The sequence below is a fragment of the Chiroxiphia lanceolata genome, chromosome 5, assembly GCF_009829145.1.
Source record: "Chiroxiphia lanceolata isolate bChiLan1 chromosome 5, bChiLan1.pri, whole genome shotgun sequence".
Lineage (NCBI taxonomy): Eukaryota > Metazoa > Chordata > Aves > Passeriformes > Pipridae > Chiroxiphia > Chiroxiphia lanceolata.
The window spans coordinates 13101012-13124124 of NC_045641.1; the positions used below are offsets into that span (position 1 = coordinate 13101012).

The following is a 23113-nucleotide window of genomic DNA, read 5'->3' on the forward strand; positions in this document are numbered from 1 at the left end:
TATATGTGGTCAATTTCTCCACCTCTCTCCTCTTGCCTCAATGATTGTAATCTTGATTTTTGCATGAAAAAGCTGTTCCTCTTCAATATTCTTCATGTGGGCTTGTAAAACTCTATTTAGCCATTTTTCAGGGCCCATTTGACAGCTGAGTAAAAATTATTATTTTTTGTTCATTAACATAAGTCATCATGGTAAAGGATGAAGAGGGTAGATTTTCTATCTGAGCTCTCAAATTTTCATGGCAATTTTTTATTGGGGTGACCTAGCTCTTTCACTTAATCTCACCAGACAATATAGGCAATTTATGTCAGTGTCTCCTACTATGAGATACACAAGTAAACTGTAACACTTTCAGACAAGAATTTTCATAAGGTTTTTTATGTCTCTTCTTAGTATTTATTGGCTTCAATATAATTTGTAGATCACAAAATCTTCCTCTTTCTTGTCCTACCTTAGTTTTCTGTGTGTCCCACCAGAAGAGACTCACATTTGAAACCTGCTAGTCTATTACCTACCCTTGTAGCTTCTTTTATATCCGAACATGAATTTTTTCCATCCTTTCTGCTTCATCTCATCTAATAGAAGGCAGTCCCAGAAAGGACACATTTGGGTAAGTCTCATTTCCATACAGAAAACTGAACACAGAATAGAACACATAACAGAATCACAAAAGTGTTTCCCCAACATGTCTCTCACTAACTGTGATCCCACTAGCTGATTTCAACCAAACACAACAGAAAGATAAACATCTGAAAACTACTATGTTTCTGTAAACCCTCTGAAAAATCACTACCATGAGAAAGGTATGTGCTCCCCTTCCTTCCCCCTCTGGTTTCTCCAGGGCCCTAAGCTTTTGAGCATCATCTGGAAATATCTAAAATCTGAATTTTGCAAAGATTTGAGCACCTGGATTCCCATTAACTTCATCTGCCACTTACGTGGGCTGGAAGCTTTGAATACGTCATCAGCACATGCAATAGGTATTAGAACCCAAGGCAGTGCACACTGCTGTGCACATCAAGACTGAGAAACTGAGAGCAGTCCCTGCAGGAACAGAGAAGGAAGCTGAACCACAGCTTTAAGCAAGGTTAAAGCAAGAAATGGATAACTGCAAGCTTAAGCGCTCAGCACTATGCAAGTGCTAAGCAAAGGAGCTCTCTGTCTCCAGCCCAACCACCTCACGCTGAGATGAGGAGTGCAGGGCTGATCTCTTTGTCACCTTTGACATTTTATATGTTTTCAATAACCCATTTCTTTTTAACAATTGAAAAATGGTTTTGAAGTTTAATGTGCAATAAACATCATAATGTGTATATTGATTTCAGCAATAGCAGTACATTTAAAGCCATACTTTATCCATGTGAATTTGCCATTCAGAATGTAATTCTAAAAGTAAGGAGATCTACAGTTATGCCTTAAACATTAGGCTGTCTATGTACCTTGGACAAATATATATGTAATCATCTGATAAGGATTCATAGCAAAATATTCTTAAAAAAAATCTGCAATGTTATGGTTAGGTTCTAGGATTTATATTCACATGTAAACCTTATTGACTCCGCTTGCTCAGTCAAATCCACAAGTTTACTTGTGCAAATCACTGTGCAAAGTCAGGTTGGAAATCTGCTAAGAAACTGAAATTTTGCAAAGAATTAAACTTTGAGGAGGGCATTAGGAATTTTTTGCTTAAGAATTTTGGGGGTTTCTTTAAGGAAACTGAGGAGTAGACACATATCACAGAATCACAGAATCTGCTGAGTTGGAAGGGACCCACAAGGATCGTTTAGTCCAACTCCTGGCCCTGCACAGGGACCATCCCCAACAGTCACACCATGTGCCCGACAGTATGTCCAAAGACTTCTGAGCTCTATCAGGCTTGGTGTTGTGACCACTTCCCTGGGAGCCTGTTCCAGCACCCAAACACCTTCTGAGTGAAGAACCTTTTTCTAATATCTAATCGAATCCTCCCTGACACAACTTCGGGCCATTCCTTCGGGTCCAGTCACTGGTCACCACAAGAGAAGAGATCAGCGCCTGCCCTTCTTCTTTCCCTCATGAGGAAGATGTAACTGCAATGAGGTCTCCCCCTCAGTCTCCTCTTCTCCAGGCTGAACAGACCAAGTGCCCTCAGCTGCTCCTCATACGTCTTCCCTCAAGGCCCTTCACCATCTCCGTTGCCCTCCTTTGGACACTCTAATAGCTGAATATCCTTCTTATGTTGCAGTGCCCAAAACTGCACACACTATTCAAGGTGAGGCCGCCCCTAGTGCCGAGCAGAGCGGGACAATCCCCTCCCTCGACTGGCTGGTGATGCTTTGCCTGATGCCCCCCAGGACATGGTTGGCCCCCCTGACTGCCAGGGCACTGCTGACTCATATTCAACTTGCCATCGATCAGGACACCCAGCTCCATTTCCACAGTGCTGCCTTCCAGCATCTTATTCCCCAGATGGGGTTGCCCATCCCAGGTGCCTTAGATATTCTAAGTGTCCGATCTTCTCAGCACCTCTTCCAATTTCTACTCCCACTGAAACAACATAGTTCTCTTTCCCTACTTTCTGAGAAACCCTTCTTGCCTTCCAAGAAGAGGCAGCCTGGGGGAGCCCTGTTTCCCTCAAGCCCAGCTGCACGCCAGGATGGCGCATGAGTAGGCAAACCACACGAGCACCATTTGGGACGATGTGAACCTCCAGCATCAACCAGAACAGACACAAAGGTCTCTTGAAGAGCCCTTTCCTGACTGCTCACCCTGTTCACTACCACACACCTTCTGAAGACGTTTTTTTAAAGACTTCTGCAAAATCAAAATTTGAAATGTGTCTCGTCTTTGCCCTCACTGAGGATAAGTTGATGTGTCAGCTGGAGGCTGGCATCAACCATTTTTGGATGATTGGTTTCAAATCCTCTAATCAGCTTACCGTCCAAATAATTGAGCTATGGGTTAGGAAGGCCCTTTGAGGCATGAGTGAAGACATTCTCCATCCATCCCTGGAGCAAAATTAGAGCTGCCATTTCCAGCCCCCTACACTGCCTGCACCTTCCTGCAGAAGCTGCTTCAATTGCCCAAGTCTATCCTGATCCCCAGCTCTCTACTACATGTGTAGCTAACAGAATTGTAGGGCAGCACCTTTATTTTTCTCAGAAATATTGATTTACTATACATGAAAATTTAAAGCTAGGATTTAAATACATATTTTTCTTCTACTTATCAGAAATTATAATCCTCTCTAAATTACTCTTACCAGCCACTCTACGAAACAATAGAACACACATATGACTCAGAGAGGAAGCCTAACTCAGAAGTGATATAAATAGGAAGGAAAATATATACATTAGTATGGGACAGAGTAATGGATGCAGAGTGAGATTTTCTACTTCCACAGGCAGCCTGTAATGGGCTTTAAAACAAGGGCGGCATCCCGTGGGGTGATTTCATCCCATGCTGTCCTTGCTTAAAGGGAACAAATTACTGCTTGCCAGTAGGGATGATACAGCTGCCAGCTCCAGCACTCCATTTCTGGCCATCCCATCTGGTTCAAAGCCCCCTCAGGAGGGTGAAACACCATTTTCCACCAGAAAACAGTCACTGACAAAGTTTTCCCCTTCCCCCTGAGCTCACATCTCCCCTTGTCTATACCATCCAGGACTCCTGCCCCTTTTCACAGCCCTCCCTTTTTTCCAACAGCTAAAGGAGAAATGTGTTGGGAGCTCTGTTTTTCTCTTCTCTCACAAACTAGCATGCTCATGGTTTTTATATCTTCCTTTTATTATCTTTCTTTTATTATCTTCCCTTATTTCCTAGTTCTCTGTAATTACATATTGGGACATCAAACGGTGAAGCAGGGACTGCTTTTGAAGGCTTTTATAATTAGCTTTTCTATTGTGTCCTCTAATACCTCCTCTGGCTTTAGACTTACTTTTTTCTGTTCACAACCTCCTGAACATATGGTGGTAAATATGCAGCATGCTGTGAGCTTCACCTGGAGTCTACTTACAATATATCTGCAATGTAAATAACAGACTTCGTGTCAGTCAATTAATCACACACCAGTGCTTGGCAGAGGGCAGGCAGATTGCAGAAGAGAAATTGGAAAGTCGTGTCTTTATCAGTGCTGGACTTTCAAGTATTAAATATCGCCTAGCTGGCATCTTTCTGTGGCATCACTGCTTTTACTCAAAAATATTCTATTACAATTGCATTAGACTCAATTCAAGGCCAAAATTCTCCACTCATCAGGACCACTTTGGTAACATTTAACCTGTTGGAGTAATTATCCCATTTCCAAAGAATATGACTCAAATGCAAATTTCATACAGAAATTAAATCAAATCAAATTAGGTTTAAAGTGATCCCAGGATGTTGCCCAAAAATTAAATATTGCCATTCCAGTAAAGTGTTTCGTTTTGGTTTAAAACAAATTCAAATTTAATTATGTTACAGATGTGTTTTATTCTTGTTTTTGCAACAATGCCTATGAGCAAGACAAAGTATTTTGTTTACCTGATTCACTTTATTTAACTCAAGGGATTCATGAGGATCATCAATTATAGTCACAAACACATCATTGTATGCTTAAAAAGAGGATCTCTAATTTGTTTGAGCTCTTCTAATTTGAAGACTGAAAGGATTTTCTGTATTACATTAAAATCCCTGTCATTCCCATGGAGGATAAATGAAAATATAGAAATAAATCATCTAATATTTAAACACACTTGGGTGGAGCACAGCACAAAGGTAAGACTCTATGGAAGGTATTTTTCCTAATGACAATGAATCTCATGAAGAGAAAAAACCCCCTGTTTATGACTGAGATTCTCCCGCATCTTTGTGTACCTGGACCCCAAACTCATCTCTGTTGGGGCTGGTACTCGGGAAAGGTTTTGCCCCAAGGCTGGCTTCAGATAAGGGAACGAAAAAAGTGCCTTCACACCTTCCACCCATCTCACGCAGCTGCAGTTCAGAACTACATGTCTTCAAGGGGTTGTGTTATTGTCTTTACCCTGTTTCTTCTGAGAATTTTTGCCACATGGCTCACTATGATCTTTCTTTTGCAGATGCCCTTTACAGAAAGCTCCTCTTTAACCAAGAGTGAAGAAAAACTTCAGGGAATAGATCAACCTTTGGCTTAAAAGCCCTGACTTCTGATGGCCACCAGAAGAACTGGTTATATGTCCAGGACAAGTTATCTTCTAAATATGACTAAACCTCACTGCTGCTCCTAAGGGCTTTGGTGCAAGGGTGGGAGCAGAGGCAGCTCAGCACCTGGGTACCCCCGTCTATCCCTCATCCATGCCCACCCCAGTGCAGGAGGCCTCTCTCCCCATCACTGCCAAGCTCTGCTCACCTGGGACAGGGCGACATAACCCCCAGGCCATCCTGACCATGAACTGAACTCCCGGAGAGTCAAGCCCTGGTACCTGGGATCCACAGGAGATGTTGCAGTAGTGTGTTTTTTTATTTTTAGTGGGGAAATAAAGCTCTTCTCAGTGGGGATCAGTCCCTCATTGCTCCATCCCCCAATGTAGGGTATAGCAGAGTCTTAGCCGGGTGTTTTCTGTGCCTCAGGCAATTGCAGGGCCCTCTCTCCATGAGTTGTCCTAGGGCTAATAAACAGTTGAGCTCACTTGACTATCTTCACTTTTACTGATGGCATGACCCGGGTCTTTTCACTCTGCTGGCTACCAATTTCCATCAAGCTTTCAGGTCTCTAGCATCCTTGAGAGCTGCATCCTATGTTATGTTTCATTGAAGTTAACCAACACATTGCAAAATGGAGGAGGACAGACAGCATATTGACAGTGCCCTAGGAAAGAGCCTGTTCACATAAATTTTCTTCAGAGACAAAATATTTATTTGCAAGCATAAGCGTGTAGAAAAGGCAACCACACCACAGGAATGTGAAGAACATTTATTTAGCATATTGGTCTACAACATCTTGTTACGCCAACGGAAACAGCACCAAAGCAACTGAAGCAAAAATACATACAGTGACATTTTATATTTGGGACATTACTACAGAGCAGCCCATTCAAACTGCAACACCCACTGGGTTCAATTAGGACGCTTTTTTCTCTGGACAGGACTTGACCATGGAGCAGTGGTTGAGTCGAAAACAAAGACAAGCCTCGAGGCAGAAGATCTTATAATACTTCTGAGTTAATTTATAATCACAATGCTTTTACTATTAAACTATAAAGAAATAAGAAGATGTTGCGATTAAGGTGCAGATATCTAATTTGAGAGATGCATAAAAGAAAATCAAGAAGTGCTATCTATCAGGAAGATAACTGTAAAAGGAATAGTCTTCCCCATCCTCACTGTAATCTTTCACTGAGAAGAACGACTACGTTATAAAGAGCAAGAACTTAAAAAAAAAACTGAAAAAGGAGACATGTTAAACACTACCTAACAAGCTTCATGACATGAGCACAAAAGTCTTAAATTCAATGTCATAAATTCAATACCATCAAAAGATTCAGCTACTATGTCCTCAGAGATGGTGCTGTGTAAGTCAGCACAGTATTAAAAGACACTGAAATCTTTAATATGTGTTAAATATTTTAAATTCATAAATCTGATTCACAGAAATATCACAGAAGCATCATCAATCCTTCTTCCCTTCTGACGTATTTTTTTTAATAATTTGCCAGTTTCTGCAATTAAAAGATATCCCAAACATTTACAGAAAACAGATGAGACAGAAAACTACCCTTGTGGACACAGTCACATGCAATCATATGCTTACTCCAATAAACACCTCCAAATATGCCAAGATTAATACCTGCATCTATTTAAATTACTGCTTTGAAAGAGATTAGACTTAAGGCATCCACCTATTCCCAGAGGCAGCATGCAGTGATTATTCCTTAGAGATATTTTCAAGGGGAAATATCTTGTTCAAAAGTATTGAATGTTGTGATACTGCCATATATAAAACCCTCTTCTTTTAGTTTCACATTTAGGGCACATAAGCCTTTATTTTCTGTTTAAATGTACTAATCTTCTTAACAGTATAATCAAGCCTTTAATATATAATATTATCAGTTTATATTTAGAAGGAATAACCATCACGTTAGTGGTGATGGACATATCTTTCCATTCATCTGACTAAAATACACTGAATAAATCCCTTTCCCCGATTCATTTCTGCAGAGACAGCAAGCAGCTTATTTTATTTAAACGTAAATCATTCAGTTGCAAACTATTTATAGTTAATATGTAAAAATCCTGCTTTAAATTTGAGAAACATTTCTTTCTTCCTCCATTTCTTGCAGGGAAATATTCCAGTTTGTAGCTTTTTAAATAATGCAGGATTTTGCAGGCTACAAATTCAACAAAAGGCATTCCTACAGTGAACAAATCATTGAAAACCTAAAACTATCTTTGCATCTTTCTAGAGTTTTGTGTTCTTGGAAAGTAAAATGAGCTTGATCCCTTAGGTACATTTAAGTAAGTTTATATTTAAACGTATCTCTGGACTCTGTTTAAACAGAACTGAGAGATCTCCTAGTAATTCCTATACCTGCCCAATATACTATCATCTTTGTACCACATAAAAAGTGCCCCCATCAATACAAAACTTGAGCCAGATCTAAGCCACAGAAATGTAGCCTTCCTGGGAGATATGAAAGGGAGATTTCCAGACACGAGGACAGTAGAGTTATCTTTTGGCATATGACAGGCATTGCACTAGGCCTGCCATGACATGTACAGTAAACATAATAAATAGCTGCTCTACATCCAGAACCCTGAAATACATATAAGATCTCTGCCACCTCACTCACATATATTCCTTGTGGTACCTCTTCTGATTCTGAAGAGCACATTTTAGCCACCCAACATGTAACTATTCATCCTAGAAGCAATCTGATTTCCTGCACCAGAAAAGCTCAAGAAAACCAGCAAAACAGCCAGGTATGTAACAAGGGATATCATGGAACATGCTCTTAAGTGTATAACTAAAAGAAAATTTATTATTATACTTTAATTATACCTAAACATTTCCAAATTGATCAAAAGAACAGAGGAAATGTAATGTGTTACTATCATTCATTCCTGATTTGCCTCAATGTTAAATACCTATATAAGGTACCCACAAGTAAAACCCAAAATTAAAAAGGCCATCAAATTATGGCCTAGCTAATTACAAAGACATCCAATCTCTCTGTATCCCACTTGACGTAAAAAAGCACAAAGAAGATGATTCCCCTCTAATTCAAACACATTTGCAACCACTCTGCATGCTAACATAATAAACATATGTTAAATTCAGCAGAAGAGATGAGAACTGAACCGGCACACAGCTCAAACATTACCTAGATTGTTTGAACTGGACATGTTTTCCCTACTGATACATCTGCCAGCAGTTTGGGGGAAGTCACTAGATGGAAGTTGTCAATGCAGCAACGCTGTCAGAGCCATGAGCCCCCAGCATTTTGGAAAAGGAGAGAAGAGGGGAAAAATCTAGTCAGCTGAAAATATGACTGCTCCTTGGCACGTGGTCATCTCTTCTGCCTCACCTTCTGCACCCGGACCACCACGGTCAGCCTTGCCCTGACACAGCACTGCCCCAAGAGGGATGGAAACTGCCATCCAGATGTTCTGCTTGAGGAGTAAATTAGGAAAAACTTCAAGAAGAGGGTTAAGCTTTTCCTGCTGCCCAAAGCTCTTGTCTCATCACTGGTATTACACAATACATCAAAGAGCTGTGGGTTTTGCTGGCACGGTTCCTCTTTCATGGTGACAACAGTCCTCCTCCTCCCTGGAGCACTAAAAGCTGGAACACTCAAGGTGTCAGGACAGAACATGCAATTTTTGTTTATCAACCAATTTGCCATTCTGAGGATTTGAGGTACTACGCTTACTAGCACCTGTATGAGTTCTGTACATCATGAAAAATCTCCATGCTCTAGAGAAAATACATCAATAGAACAAAAAGGTTCCCTGTTTCTCACTATTTGCAAGTAGAGAATACCTGATATCTGCAACAAGAGAATACTTGGTAACTGCAACAAGTGCTGGCTTTGTAAATCTGGAATGAAAGGCTCTCACTACTCGCTCACTAGTGTTTCTTAGCTGTTAGTGATGTGCAGTCAGGAGAAATATTGTACTGCAATTAATTTTACAATGTGTTTTCTCAAATGGAAAATGTTGCAAATAGGAGGAGGATTTGCTCTCTACTGTAATCTCACTAATTGGGAAAAAGGCACTTGGGGGGAGTTGGACATAGTTGCACCACTACCACTGCTCAGAGACGCTGAGAGTTTATAAAATTGATTTGTGTTAAGAAAACAGCCAGATGCCATTGCATTGGCACTCTGTGGTGATGAGTGGCATAAAGGCTCCCTAACATCTGCTACCACTTGATAAACAAAACTTAGATCTCTTTGAGTGAAAAGGTCCACAGAGTAATCTGGGCTGCCTGAGGCTGGGGAGGAATGGTGCTGCCAGCTCCAGCCAAACCCACACCTTTTCATCTCCACTGGTTGAGGCAAATTCTGCAAACATCACAGCTCTGCTGGAACTCTTTTATACTCCGTAACTGCACTAACTACAGGTTGAGGGAAAAACAGGGCAATAAAGAACACAAGGATCACTTTCCTGAACAAAATAAACCTGCATCTCTCAAATCCAATTTGTACATCCACTCTGGCAGTTCATTTCTATTTGAGGTGGACAGCCCTGTAAATATTGTTCCATGAAAAAATAAAAAAAAAGAGATCATTTTAGAGACATGAAGGACTATTTGTCTAGTTAAACAAATGACAATTCTACAGATGCACTGAAACAGGTTTTCAAGTTTCAGAAGCAGAATATCCTTTAACTGTAAGACATCCAGAAGGAGGCAAGTGACAGATCTCCTCTAAGCCTTTTTTACTGAACATTTCATTAGGGAAAAGATTTCTGCTGAAAAGAAACTGAACAATGTAAAGCAAAATGTGGTCAACTTATACATTAGTAGCCACATAGCAACCACAGGTATCACCATAGAAAGCATGAGTCTGTTACCTTGGAAATGTCATTATTGCTACCAACGTGCCTTGGTGCCTTAAAGAGAGAATATTATTCTGTAATTTATTTTGGGAACAACATGAGTAGAGTGGTCTGAATCAGATCTGTTCAGTGGCCGGAAATTAAATGGTCAACTGTCAGAAGTAGAACTGTTCAATTTTTGGTTCAGTGACCAAAATGAAAAGAGAAAGAAAGAAAAAGAGATCAGCTTGGGTTAACATAAAAGGAGAAGTACTGAGGGATCTGGCACAAAAATAAATTAAAACATCAGTTAGGTCAATATGAAAATCTTCAATGAACCCAAACCATTAGATAAAGAATTTTGTTCAAGCAGAAAAGTCTCATTCCATTTTCTGATTATGCAGGTAACTTCTTTTCTTTTTCTTTTCACAGTCAGTTTCACAATTAAGATGCATTTACAAACCAAAAATAATGTTTTGAAAATATCAGTAATATATTTCAATGTTTCACTTCTCCCCATTTTCCATTAAAACTTTTACCACATTCTACTCATATAAATTATCAGGTTTTATCCTTCACAAAACCAGATTGTAAATGAATTCACTACGGACATGGCAATTCTAACTAAATTAATTCATAGAATCATAGAATGGTTTGGTTTGGAAGGGATTTAAATATCATCTTGTTCCAATGCTCCTGCCATGGGCAGGGACACCTTCCATTAGACCAGGTTGCTCAAAGCCCCATCCAATCTTGCCTTGAACACTCTGAGTTATGAGGAGTCCAGAACTTCTCTGGGCAACCTGTTCTAGTGCCTCACCACTCTCACAGCAAAAAATGTCTTCCTAATACCTAATCTAGGACCTGCCCTCTTTCAGTCTAAAGCCATTCCCCCTTGTCCTATCACTACATGCTCTTTTAAAATGTCCCTTTCCAGCTCTCGTCGGCCCTTTTCAGGTACCAGAAAGACGCAATGAGGTCTCTCCCCGAACCTTCTCTTCTTCAGGCTGAGCAAACCAATTCTCTCAGTTTGTCTTCATCAGAGAGATGCTCAGACCTCTGATCATCCTCACAGCCCTCTGGACTGCCCCAACAGGTTGATGTCTTCTCATGTTGGGGGCCCAGAGCTGAACACAGTACTCCAGGTGGGGTCTCACGAGAGTGGAGCAGAAGGGCAGAATCACCTCCCTTGACCTTCTGGCCACACTGCTTTTGATGCAGCCCAGGAATGTTTGGCTTTCTGGGCTGCAAGTGCACATTGCCAGGCCATGTCCAGCCTCTCACCCAACAGCATCCTCAAGTCCTTCTCCTCAGGACTGCTTGTGATCTATTCTCTACCCAGCCTGTATTTGTGCTTGGGATTGCTCATACAAGAACTTTATCAACTTCAAAAACTATCAACAGGGTATCAGTCATCAGCAAATCAACTAAAATATTGGAAGCATAAAATATTTGCCTGGGGTTTTGGATCTTTGTACTAAGGGCAACGAGGTTCTGAAGGCTACAGTCATTTTGGGTCAGAGTCAGAAGAACCACTGTACAGAAATGTCAAACCCTGGAATTTAGCCAGAGAGCCTCTTTTTCAAACATACATAGCAATTCATAGTACTGATTCTTTAATTTTGATACCTGGCATCCCCCCAGCTTCTGCACTGCAAGGTTGGACAATGCTTTGTTAAACCAGGATCTTTGCCTTGGCCAGTTGTGCTGTTTTGTTCTCTCTGCAGTTCTTGGTATCAATGTTTTCATCCAATGCCCAGATAATGTGTCTAATTCTGGAAGGAGGGTTGTTTTTTTTCTAGCAATGTATTTCCCCTGTGAGATAGGAACACTGGAAGGTTATTGTGGGTTGGAAACCACAGCTTGTTTAGCCAGAAAGATAAATATTATCTATATTTCTTGTTCTTTCCTATCTATGTATTGTCCTGGAGAGCAGTGGGAAAGTGGAAGGCAAATGGCAGAGACCTTGCCAAGCCCCATGACATGATAAATGACTTCTCACATCCCAGGGCTTGACATGAAGAGAGGCCACAGAGGGTCATGCTGCTGTTTTCAGATGTTAAAAGGCTGATCACCTACCCATTGCTTTCATTTCCAGCAGAAAGAGTTCCCACAAGCAGGACCCGCCCAGCTCTTCCATGAAGTATTCGTCTGCAAGAGCACAGCACCTACCCAAGAAAGCTGATTTTTGGTATCCTTGCTAACTCATTTATGGATATTCTACCAGACATGTTGAATGCTATGACCACAAAGTACCTCTCAGCCATAGAGAGAAAATATTCCCAGATTTCTTCAAGTCTTCTGAGCAGCAAGTGTTTGTGTGCTCTCTCTTTTTCCCTTTCCTTCCATCCTCTCCACATCATATGCACATGAACAGACAATGTGGACAACCAATATGCAAATCCCTTCAAACCAAGCTGGAGCAGGAACCACCTGCGGATGGGACTGCAGCAGGATGAGAGGGGGAAACCAGCATTTGCTCTTGGATTCATGCCTGTGCATGAAAGGGAGCTTGCTTGATGGATTTCACTGTACAAACCGAGGGTTTTTTTTTTTTTGCCAACTTCTGATCATCTAACTGCACTCTTGAAAATTACATTGGGGAGATGGAAAGAGGGAATTCGTGAGGTCCCTGATTCTGTGTGCTTTTCACCAGCTGGACTGCTCAGTGTACAGCCACATTGCAGCCAGGCTCTGGAAGGGGACACAGGATAGGCTGCCAGCATCCAGCCACCCAGATCAGCAAGCAATGATGAGGTGGACAGAAGGAGACACCGGCACAGCTGGAGCTGGAGCTGGCAGGCAGACCCTTTTCCTATCTCAGATCTGTCAGGTCATACCTGTTTATTTACAAAACTATCCTTCAAGCAGACATGGGGAGGAATAAATTACTCTGTATAATCTGAGGCAATCAAAATTTTGCCTAAGCGTCATGCAAGAGCTCTTGCATTTTGTATCGGTCTGGTTTATAATTCAGTTTCTCTCAGCCCAGTGTGTACAGTCCTGTCCCCTGTGGGAAACAAGCAGTCAGAAAGACGAGTATGTGTGAGTAGAAGCCATTCTGGGAAACACATACAGACCTTCAGCCTTCTGATAATAATCTGCTCATCCTGCTGAAGAAAACCAAGGGGACTGCCAGTTCCCCCTCCACTGTACCTTGCAAACCCAAAGAGAGAAACCAGTGACCACCCTGCCATGGCTGCATGACCCAAGGCTTCTGCTTCAAGAGAGACACAGCAACAGCTTTACACATGGCTTCACAATACTTCCAACACCAAGTGAGCCCCTACACCCAGAAGGCTGGGCTTATTAATAATACTTCTCATCTAGCAAAACTAAATCAAGTCTTACTGCAGGCATAATAAAATAAAATACTCCACACTGTCCTCTGGATCTGCTCCCTCCTCTGAGTAGGCAGAGAGGAAGAGGGGAGGAGGGGATGGGGTGGAGGCATGCGATGGCCACCACCCAATCTGATGTGTTTTCCTGCTGGCACCAGCCCTTCAGCAAGGAGGTGGGAAGAGGCTGTCCCCCAGCACACCACCTGCTGGGGAGCAGGTCTGTGGGGAGCGCTGGTCCCACTGCAGAGCTGGATACACCCCATGGTGTTTGTCACTCCAGGACACAGGAAACTGGGGCAGAACTTGGGCACGCACTGTAACTCATGCACAGTTCAGAAAGAAACCTGCAGGACACAAATTTTAGGAAGGTCAGTGTAGAATCTGAAAGAAGGCAGGGGTGCAGAATGTAAGACTTAGGGTAGGGGAGATGGATTTGTTGCCTGCTGTCACTCAGTGCTCTTGCAGGCTGAACTTCAACAGAGTCTGGAAAAGTGCCATTGATTTCACCCCCAACGAGATGCTGTGAAACTCTCACAACCAATATAATATCAAAGCACTAGAGAGGAGCAGGGAACAATCACTTCTGTTTTGTTCCCAGAATGAAAAATATGGCAAGAGGGACCTTACAAAGGCTGTGACAAACAGCCTCCACTTTGTGATAAAAGCCTTTGGGAAAGTGTCTGAACTCCTTGCCCGCTCCTCAGCAACTTTCACAGGCCGCTCATGTCCAGTCCCCCAGGGACTCTTGCTTTTTCAACTGAGATGTCATATAAAAGGCATGCCTACAACAAGTCATGAGGAAACTCTGCAAGGTAGTAGTCAGGGATGTCCTGATTCCCTGGGAAGATCAGGATCCGCTGGGGTGGACAGAGAGGAGCGTTGTGGATGGAGATCTCTACCAGCATGCAAAACCCACATTCACCAAACAGTATCCCCAAACAGAAAGTCATGCCGACAACAGCAGGACAAGGGTGAACAGCCAACAACTACACCACAGGGAGTCTGGAGTGACGCAGGTGATGCTGAGGCTGGTGAGATGAAGAACAAGCCCACAGGTGCCTCTGCCTGAAGCTAAACTGAACCCAGCTGCCCCGAAACACTGTGGTGCCGCTGAGGCATCAGCTGCTCCAGATGGTTGCAGCAGACAATGGCAAGGAGCTGTGGCTCCGTGCCCGGCCACGGGGTGCCATCTCCAGCCCCAGCCAGGACCTCTCCAGCTGCAGAAGGACCGAGTAATGCCTGGTCCTGGACTGTGGAATACAAAGGTACAAACCATAATGTCCCCTACAAACCCAGTTCTCCCTCTCCAAGCAGGATGTACACCTCTCAGAAATGGCCCTATTTAAGGCAAATGCTTAGTGAGATATATTAAAAGTCTTCCAAAAAAGACCACTTCCATGACCCTGCTCTTCCCTTTAGGAAAAGAGTCAAAAATGTGTCACTGTGGGAGGCATCTGAGCACTGAGGAGACCTGGTGAAGGTCCCATGGGCATGGACCAGGGGGAGCTCTATTTCCATGATACCACTGTCCATGGAGAGTCCACAGGCTCTGGATGTGAGCTGTGCAAATGGTGTGGCACACTATGGCTTTCCTTTTCCAGGACTGACCTGAGGGAAGGAGGATGGACGAAGGTCGCCTGCCAACAAGAAAGCATCATCTGACAAACTGGGAAGGTCTTTCCCTGAGTAATCTGCCAGTGGGCCTTGACAGATGTTAGAAGTTGCACTTTCAGAGTTTGTCCTATGTTTATCCCATAGGTAAATCCCAGTTGGGAGGAAAAAAAAGGTAGGAGTACACAAATATTCCAGACACACATTTGCACTCTATGCACCTTTCATGCCCGATGAAAAGGCAGGAAATGTTAACACAAAGAGAGGAAGCATGTTAAAAAGACTGAACCTTTCATCGGAGACCATTGAAATTCTCATAGCAAGGGCCGGTATGAAAGGTTGCTTATTCTCAGAGGTAAGACAGTGCCACTTCCTTCCCTCTCCATGCAAGCAACACACTCATGACAAATCCAAAACCACAGCTGTAGGGCATTGAGATGCACAAAGCAAATAAAGGTTGCATCTGAATCCACTCAGCTGCAATCACCATGGCTATACAGGATTGAAAATCATACTTCAACCAGTCAATATGCAAATACTGTAGTATTGTGCCATCATAAAAAATGCTACAGTATTTCAAAGCAGTGGCCTCCAAAAATTGAAACCAAAGCAACCGTAAGGAAAATGAGAAATGCACAGGTATGACCATCTCACTCTGTTCTACCCTAATGAACCAACACGGGTTTGGTGGAATAATCAAGCAGGAAACAAGGAGAAACATCCTACATGGAGCCATGCAAACAGTAACTACTTATAAATCATTTAGTGGTCACCTTAGGTCTTGAAGTACAAGATTCATCTCTTGTTTTTTATATATATCTATTTATATATAATTACAACTACTAATTATTTATAAGAAAAGCAGTTTGTATGAACAAACTTTAGCAATGAATTCCACAGATAAATTATGCATATTAAAAAATATTTTTAATGCAGAAATCAGAAAATATGTGCAATATTTCCACTGAAAACAGTATTTTTACACCCTAACTTTCATAGGTTCTTTTCTTCCTTGACTTCAACACTGAGTGTCATGTTATAAGAAGGTCTGTGCACACATGCCAGCTCCCACAGCAAGCCCCGGGCCTCGGACGGTGAACTCATTGAGGCAGAGATCATTTTTTCATGTACACAGACCACATGGTCCTACACAGACCCACAATACCAACAATACGTGTCTGTCCCACAGTGAGATGTCACATTAACAATGTGGTCCGCCAGCATGCCATGCTGGCTTTGATTTCTGTTATTTGGGGCAATCAAGTCTCCTTTGCAGTGGGGGAGCAGCCCCTGATGAGGGGAGAAGGATTTAACGGAGATTACATCTCTTCTGCAAATTTGCAAGAAAGGCTCATTTAGGCCTTCTGGACCTTCTACCTCCTTTCATCAATCCCTGCCTGACGACATCTTTTTCTGGGCCATCTGCTGACGCTTATGTGGCTCATGAATTACAGTGATGGCAGCTGAAATCATTGAATTTAACATCTTCCCTGGCAAAACAAGTTTGTAAGAGGCTGTCAGCTGTTGACCTTGCCTACCTTTTTCTTTTTAAGGTTGGAACCCTTCCTCAGTTTCTGGTCAAGGGATCTTAAAAGCACAACTTTTAAAATTTGCCAACGACATACCACGTGAACTCTGGGTCCACACAAGAGCTTCAGAAATACAGACAATGCCTTGGTCAACATTCAAGATCTAGAAACACATATTCATCCAATAACATGCTAAGTAAGGCTCAGATCTGAGAAATTCAAACAGGCCACAGTACTCATAAATCAGCCTTCCTTTTGCAAAGCTCACTTTATGCAAGAAAATCCTAAATAAAGCAGAGCAGAGTCAGGGTGCGCTCTGGGGGCTTTGGTGGATGAGGGCACTTCTAGTAAATGCTGACCCAAGATGAAATTTTATGAGCTATGAAACTCTCATGCGTTGCAATATACTGCTCAGGACCTCAGAGGAAAGGAGAGACTTGAAGATCAAGAGTCCCCCCCATTCTTACTAATTGCCTCACCATTGCTACCTATTGCCAGCCTCACATTTTTATTATGTGTCCCTTAAGAGTCTAAAATAATCCCTGGAGCTAACTGGTTCCCATGAGCAAAATTTTTTTCACACTTCTTTAATTTTAAAACAAAAAAATGATTAAGGCTTCATTCTCCAAAGATCAGAGGAGGGCGTAAGTGGATGAGATGAAAGGTTTTGAGGGCATACCCTGCGAAAGACTCAAGAAGCTTGCCCTGGTTCTCAGGCTGATACTGGAAAACATGGACAAAATCTGATCTTCTGTTACCACCACACTATCTCTAATGTCACCTTCTTCCTGTGCATTTCTTACTCTTTCTGACTCACTAAAAGCTTCCTATACTTCAGCATAACTGATAAAGTATCAATAACTGAGTTTCTGCCACTCAGTTATAATCCTGTTTATACCCTCAAGCAGCATCACTATTTACATTCCAGCTATTCTTTCTTCCCTTCCCTTCCCTCACTTCAAACTCAAACGTTTTTATTCCTAATAATCTGAAGAATAAGAATTTACAATGAAAATATCCACCAGAAATGTAAGTAACCTAATGAAAATAGATACTAAGTCACAATCTGTGTTTCTTAAATACAGCAGTTAAGAACAAAGGTGGAATTGGACAGACTTTAAACAACTCTTTATCAGTGCTGAAAGATGTGCGTAACTACCACTTAAAATAGTTGAAAACTGTTTTTTTTACAACCTATCATGGCAATGGTTCCAGACAATATACAGTATATCTAAGAATAGTAGCAGTCATTGATGGAAACTGATAACATTTGGGGACTGAAGGTTAATCCGTTCTGGAAAAAAAAGGGAACAATGGAGAGTGAAATAGAAACTCAAGTCTCATAAATAAAACTATTTTAAGGACAGAATGATGAGTTTTAACATCAATCATGGGAAAACAGTTCAAAGTTGTTCCTAAAAGATCTAAATTTGAAACCTTGGGAAAAAGGAACTGTTTTGCAGTGACAGCAAAAAAATCTTAAGGGATAAGACAAAATACAGTGTAAAGATAATCCGTTTGTATTTTTTTAAACACTACAAATCAGACTGTTCATTTTGAGCTTTCTGTGATTAAGGTCAGTAAAGACTCAATGTTCAGTCAAGTTTATCCTTATTTCTTTATGCAGCTCCAATGTACTTATCTGCCCATAAATCATGGTACATGCTCTCAGCACTGAAGGCACATTGACATGGATAATCAAAAATTGACCGCAGATCGCAAATAAACCCAAATGAAGTTGTATAAAAATTTTCAATTTATACTGTTGTTGGCTTGATTTTTTTTTTTTTTAAGAAATTGTATTCTGCTCTGTATATTACAGGGGAAATCCCAGGTGAAAAAACCAAAACAGGATCCTTGCTGTCTACCAGCAAAGCCACGATCAAGCCAAGTGGGCCGTGATGCAGCTCTCTGAACACGCAACCACTCTCAGGTGGAAGAAACTGAGCAGGTGCCCACATCAAGCCAGTGCACACTTTGTCAGTTTGCATTTGAGCAGGTGCATAAGTGTTTTGCTCAAGGACTTAGTCACATTTAAAATAAGCTAATTCAAAGATAAAAGTCTACCAAAGGTAATAAAATTGTTTACTGATGTATCAAGTCAGTCCTCTTTGTAAAGAGCATATTTATAGGCAGCATAAGGTCTGGTCCTATTCAATCAGTGATTAAATATTTACTGATTTCAGGAATAGGGCCAAGTCTGGAGTATTTTTAAGGATTAGGGGAGAAGTACTAAATCCCAAAGTATCTAATTTAACTATGTAAAGTAGGGAATATTATTGCCTTGTTTTACTTATGAAATTCAAAGGCACGGGGAGATAAAGTGCCAGACTCGGGGTGTCAGAGAAGCCACTTGCAGAAGCTCCTGTGCTTGCCCAGTTCCCAGGCAAGTGTCTTCTGCAACACATGCTGTTCCTCTCCCGTCGTGCTGGTGCAGCACCACAGACAGTTAGGCAAAGGTCTGAGAGGCCCTGTTACAGCCCCACTGGATGCACAGTGGTTTGACAACCCCTCCAAGAGCCCAAGGAAATGTCTAAACAAATTAGCAGAAAGTCATTGGCCGATTTTTTTTTAATCAGAATTTTTTCTCATCCAGTGCTTGACATGTGGTTTCATCCGTTTCACTCCTCTTTGAACCTGATGCTCTTGGATTCTACTGTCACCTGTCCCTGTTGAATGAAGGGGCAGTAAGTGTAAAAAAGGGCCTCACTGGAACTTGCGAAGATTTGGACCAGTGTATTTTAATATGATCTCTGAGCAGGTGAATTTGCATTGTACATATGTAAATCTCCCTTTGTCCTGTGCTTCTGTGCAGCATCTCAAACTCCTGCTCTTTGTCCCCAGAAGACAACCTTAAGTTTGATTTTTAAATGAAAAATGCTCAGCCAGTGCAGATTGGCATTTTCCAGCATTTTTTAACTGCACTATATAAAATTCCATGTTGCTTCAAATTATTTCTTCAGATTGTATACTCTGAGGTTTTTTCCTTGTGCTATATTTAACACTGATAATTGTTATATTTAAAAATATTCAAATGAGATATTTCAAAATATCTAACTGATTAGTGTGCTTAGCTCAAGGATATGTCTGTTGCACTGTGCATAGCAAATAGGCAGTGCCTCTTGCCTTGATTTGGTTTGGGTAGATGTTGAATCAATGCACAGATCCTGAAAAGAAATTGTTTGGTATCAGTTAGGAGGCTGGCTCGCACCGAGGTGTATCTACACTTTGCACTGTGTAAATAAATTAGTTTCCAAGTTCGTCTTGTGGACTTTCTTTCTGCGTTCATCCTTTCAACGCGTGCAATTTCTTTACACTTTCTTAACACGGTGGCTTTTAAAAGATACCCTGAAACGCTTGGGTTGCACCCCCGCGCAGATGTTGGCCCTCTGGATGGTGCTCGGGGCAGCAGTGCCCGCTTCAGACGGAAAGGCGCAACCGCGGTGCCAGTTTCGGAGGGGCAGCGGGGTTAAGGGTGTCCCCGGGGAGATGCCGCAGCAGCAGCGCACGGAGCGCGCTGGGCGAGGCGCGCAGCGCCGGGGAGAGGCGCGGGGCAGCAGCGGCTCCGCAGAATCTGAGAGCGGACAGGGAAAAATCCCGCGAGGCACAGAGGTAAATTCAAAGACGCCCGCGTTTTGCTCTCTCAGATGCAAAAACAGCGGCGGAGAAAGCACCCCTGGTCACTGAAAGGTCTGGCGCGCAGCTGGGGCGCCGCTCCGCAAGCTGGTACTTCAGGAGTCAAAAACCCTTTTAAAAGAGCGAGAGGCAGAAGAGCATCCCCGGGAGAAACAACCCTCTGTCCCTGCCCCTCATCCTGCAGGATAGACGGACAGCCCTGCCCGTCGTCCTGCCCGCAGTGGTCCCGCCACAAACCTCTCTCCCTAGACCAGCAACGGGAGTTTAAACATCGGCTGCAGGCTGGAAACCACGGCAGCAGCGATGACAGGGAGTGATTCGGTTATTTACGTGGCTGAACCATAATTTCAAAAATCCAGCATTTAAAATATGGAAATCCCAGCTTCTTTTTTTCCCCTCAGCGCATTTGTGGTTAGCAGGTTGAATGCAATTTACCTAACTGGAGTGTGTATTACAGGCTGGAATATCTGAGAACCTGTGGAAAAAATTTTTCTGGTGAGGTCATGGGGTTGTTAAAAGGACAACAATATTTTAAAAGCAAAAGTTTCCTATGAATTTGGTAAAACTATATTGTTAAAGCTTATACGTAGGCAAAAACTTCAGGACCCCTTAGACTGTGTGAAAATGAATATTTGATGTGTTTGGGTTTTATGTCTTACAGTAAAAATTTCAATCAGAATCTTGACATAACTCAGTTATTCAATGATTGCCTGAAACTTAAATTCTGAGCTGGAATATATCGAAGTCAAAAGTTTAACTTTAGCCAAGGACCATCACACAGTATCTCTTTCTGAACAAAGCATTTTAAAATAAACATTTATTGACGTTTTCTCTGACTTTCAATTGCCTATTGCAGAATTAGCTGTTATTATTCTGTAGCATTGCAAACCCCAAGCAGACACAAAGAGAGAAGGATTAGACCTTTAAACGGTCTCTCACCATTATAATTAAAAATGTTTCCCACATGGAAGTTTTCTACACAGAGCAATGGTGATTGAGGCTGTGGAACAGCACAGTTGCTGGTTTCCAGGGGCACTCTGCAGCCGAAAGCAGGTTCCCACAACAGTGTACCTGCCCCTGAGCTGTGTCCGTCACCCAGTACATCCCCAAAGTAGAGCCTCTACTTTGTGAACAACTTTGCCTACTCTTGTTCATCTCCTCCGCCTGGGCGCTTACAGAAAGGAAGTTAATTTATTAATTCTGGGCACGACCTTCCATCTCCAAAGCCACCTGCGAGTGCCTGACCCCCAGCCCTCGCCCGTGGCTCCTTCAAGGGGAGCAACAGGCTGGCTGGCTGCCCCGGCCCGCGCCGGGCCGGTCCCCGCAGTGCAACATCGCGGTGACCTGATGGCACCGCCAGCTGCGGCATCTCAGAACCCCCGAGGAGAGGGTGATGCGCTCAGTGCAAGCCGGCTCCGAAAGCCGCTGGAGTGAGAAAGGGACAGATTGCCGGCAACTTGGGAGGCTCTGGGTCAGGCTCGGGGCCAGCTGAGGAGAGGGGACTCGCAATTTCCTCTGGCTCCGGGCTGCGCCTGGCTGGAGCCACGCCGAGGCGGCGCTGGGACAGGGGCGCGGGGCGGCGGTCCCCGCGCCCGGGGCTGGTGGAGACGGTCCCGCACGGCAGGGGTGCCCCTCCGAGCCTCCCGCCGGGGCTGACCTGGGGGGCACGGCACACGATATCGGGGTTCCCCGTCCAGAGCGCCCGCTTTCCCCCCACCCACTCTCCTCCCGCCGGACACTCCGGGGGCAGCCCGGGGGGACGAGCAGCGCCGAGCACGGCGGGCGCCACCCACCTACCGTGGTACTCCTGGCCGGGCACGTAGGCGGCGGGGTTGCCCGCGATGTGGAGGGCGATGAGCACCTCGCCCTGCTCGCCGTCGCCCTCCAGCTCGCCGTGGTGGGTGAGAGGAAGAAGAAGGGCGAGAAGCGGGCAACGGGGGCAGCCGCCCGGCCCGCCGCCAGCAGGGCACCAGGGCGGCCAGCAGGCAGGGCCAGCCCCCGGGGACGCCCCGCCGCCGCTCCATGCTGCTGCCGCCGGCGCCGCTGGGGCATCCAGGGCACGGCGGGGCCGGCGCTTCGCTCCGCTCCGCGCCGCGCGGGACGGGGCGGGACGGACGGGACGGGGCGGGCGCTGCCCCCCGCCGCGGCCCGCGGGACTTCGAGGGGAGGCGGGCGCGGGGCTCGGAGCGCGGAGCGGAGCGGGCAGGGGCGGCCCCTCCGCGCCCGACGAAGGCTTGCGCCGTCCCCGCCTGCCGCTGCCGGGTGTGGGGCACGGAGCTGGGAGTGCGAGGGCTGGGAATAATTTATTTCCCCCGGTGTCGGGGTGGGAGGGAGGGGAAGGTCCCTCCCCTCCTCCTCCTCCTCCGCCTCCTCCGCCGCCGCCGCCCGCTCCTCCTGCTCCTCGCTCTGCGCGCCGGTGTGCGGTGCTGCCGCTGCGGGCACGGGGGCTGCTAGCTGGGCTCTGCTGCCCGCCCTTTGTCTGCCGCGGGGTCCCTGCCCCTGCCCTGCCCCTGCGTCCACGCCCCAGCTTCTGCCCCTGTCTCTGCTCCCGAGTCCCAGCCCCTACCACTGCCCTTGCCTCGGTTCCTGTACCTGCCCCTTGTCCCTCCTCCTGTCCCTGTCCCTGCTCCACACCCGGACACCTGAGTCCCTGCCCCTGCTCCCTCCTTGTTCCCATATCCCTGTCTCTCTGCTTCTATCCCTCTATCCATTCTTTTGTCCCATTCTTCTGTCCCTCTCCTCCATCCCTTGTCTTTTTACCCTGTCCATGTCCTTATCCCTCAGCTTCTATCCCTCTATCCATCCCTCTGCCCCATCCCTCTGTCTCTGTGATCCCTCCCATGTCTTTTTGATTTGTCCGTGTCCTTGTCCCTCTGTCCCAGCCTCTGTGCACCTGCACCATCCCTTGTCTTTCTGCCTCTACTCTTCTGCCCTGGTCCCTGTTCCTTTGCCTCAGTCCCAACTCCTGCTCTTGGCCCCTGCTGCTGTCCCTGTCCCTATCCCTGTCCCTGTCCCAGCCACAGC

General features: G+C 44.4%; 1 protein-coding gene across 1 annotated transcript in view; it reads right to left on the reverse strand.

The window, feature by feature from the left end:
- The window catches only part of RELN (reelin), a 279441-nt gene extending 257328 nt beyond the window's left edge, over positions 1 to 22113 (reverse strand). The window contains 3 exon segments of the mRNA XM_032687702.1: positions 21887 to 21994; positions 21997 to 22062; positions 22065 to 22113. Coding sequence (XP_032543593.1) covers positions 21887 to 21994; positions 21997 to 22062; positions 22065 to 22113 — 223 coding nt within the window.
- Between the last annotated feature and the right edge of the window lie 1000 nt (positions 22114 to 23113).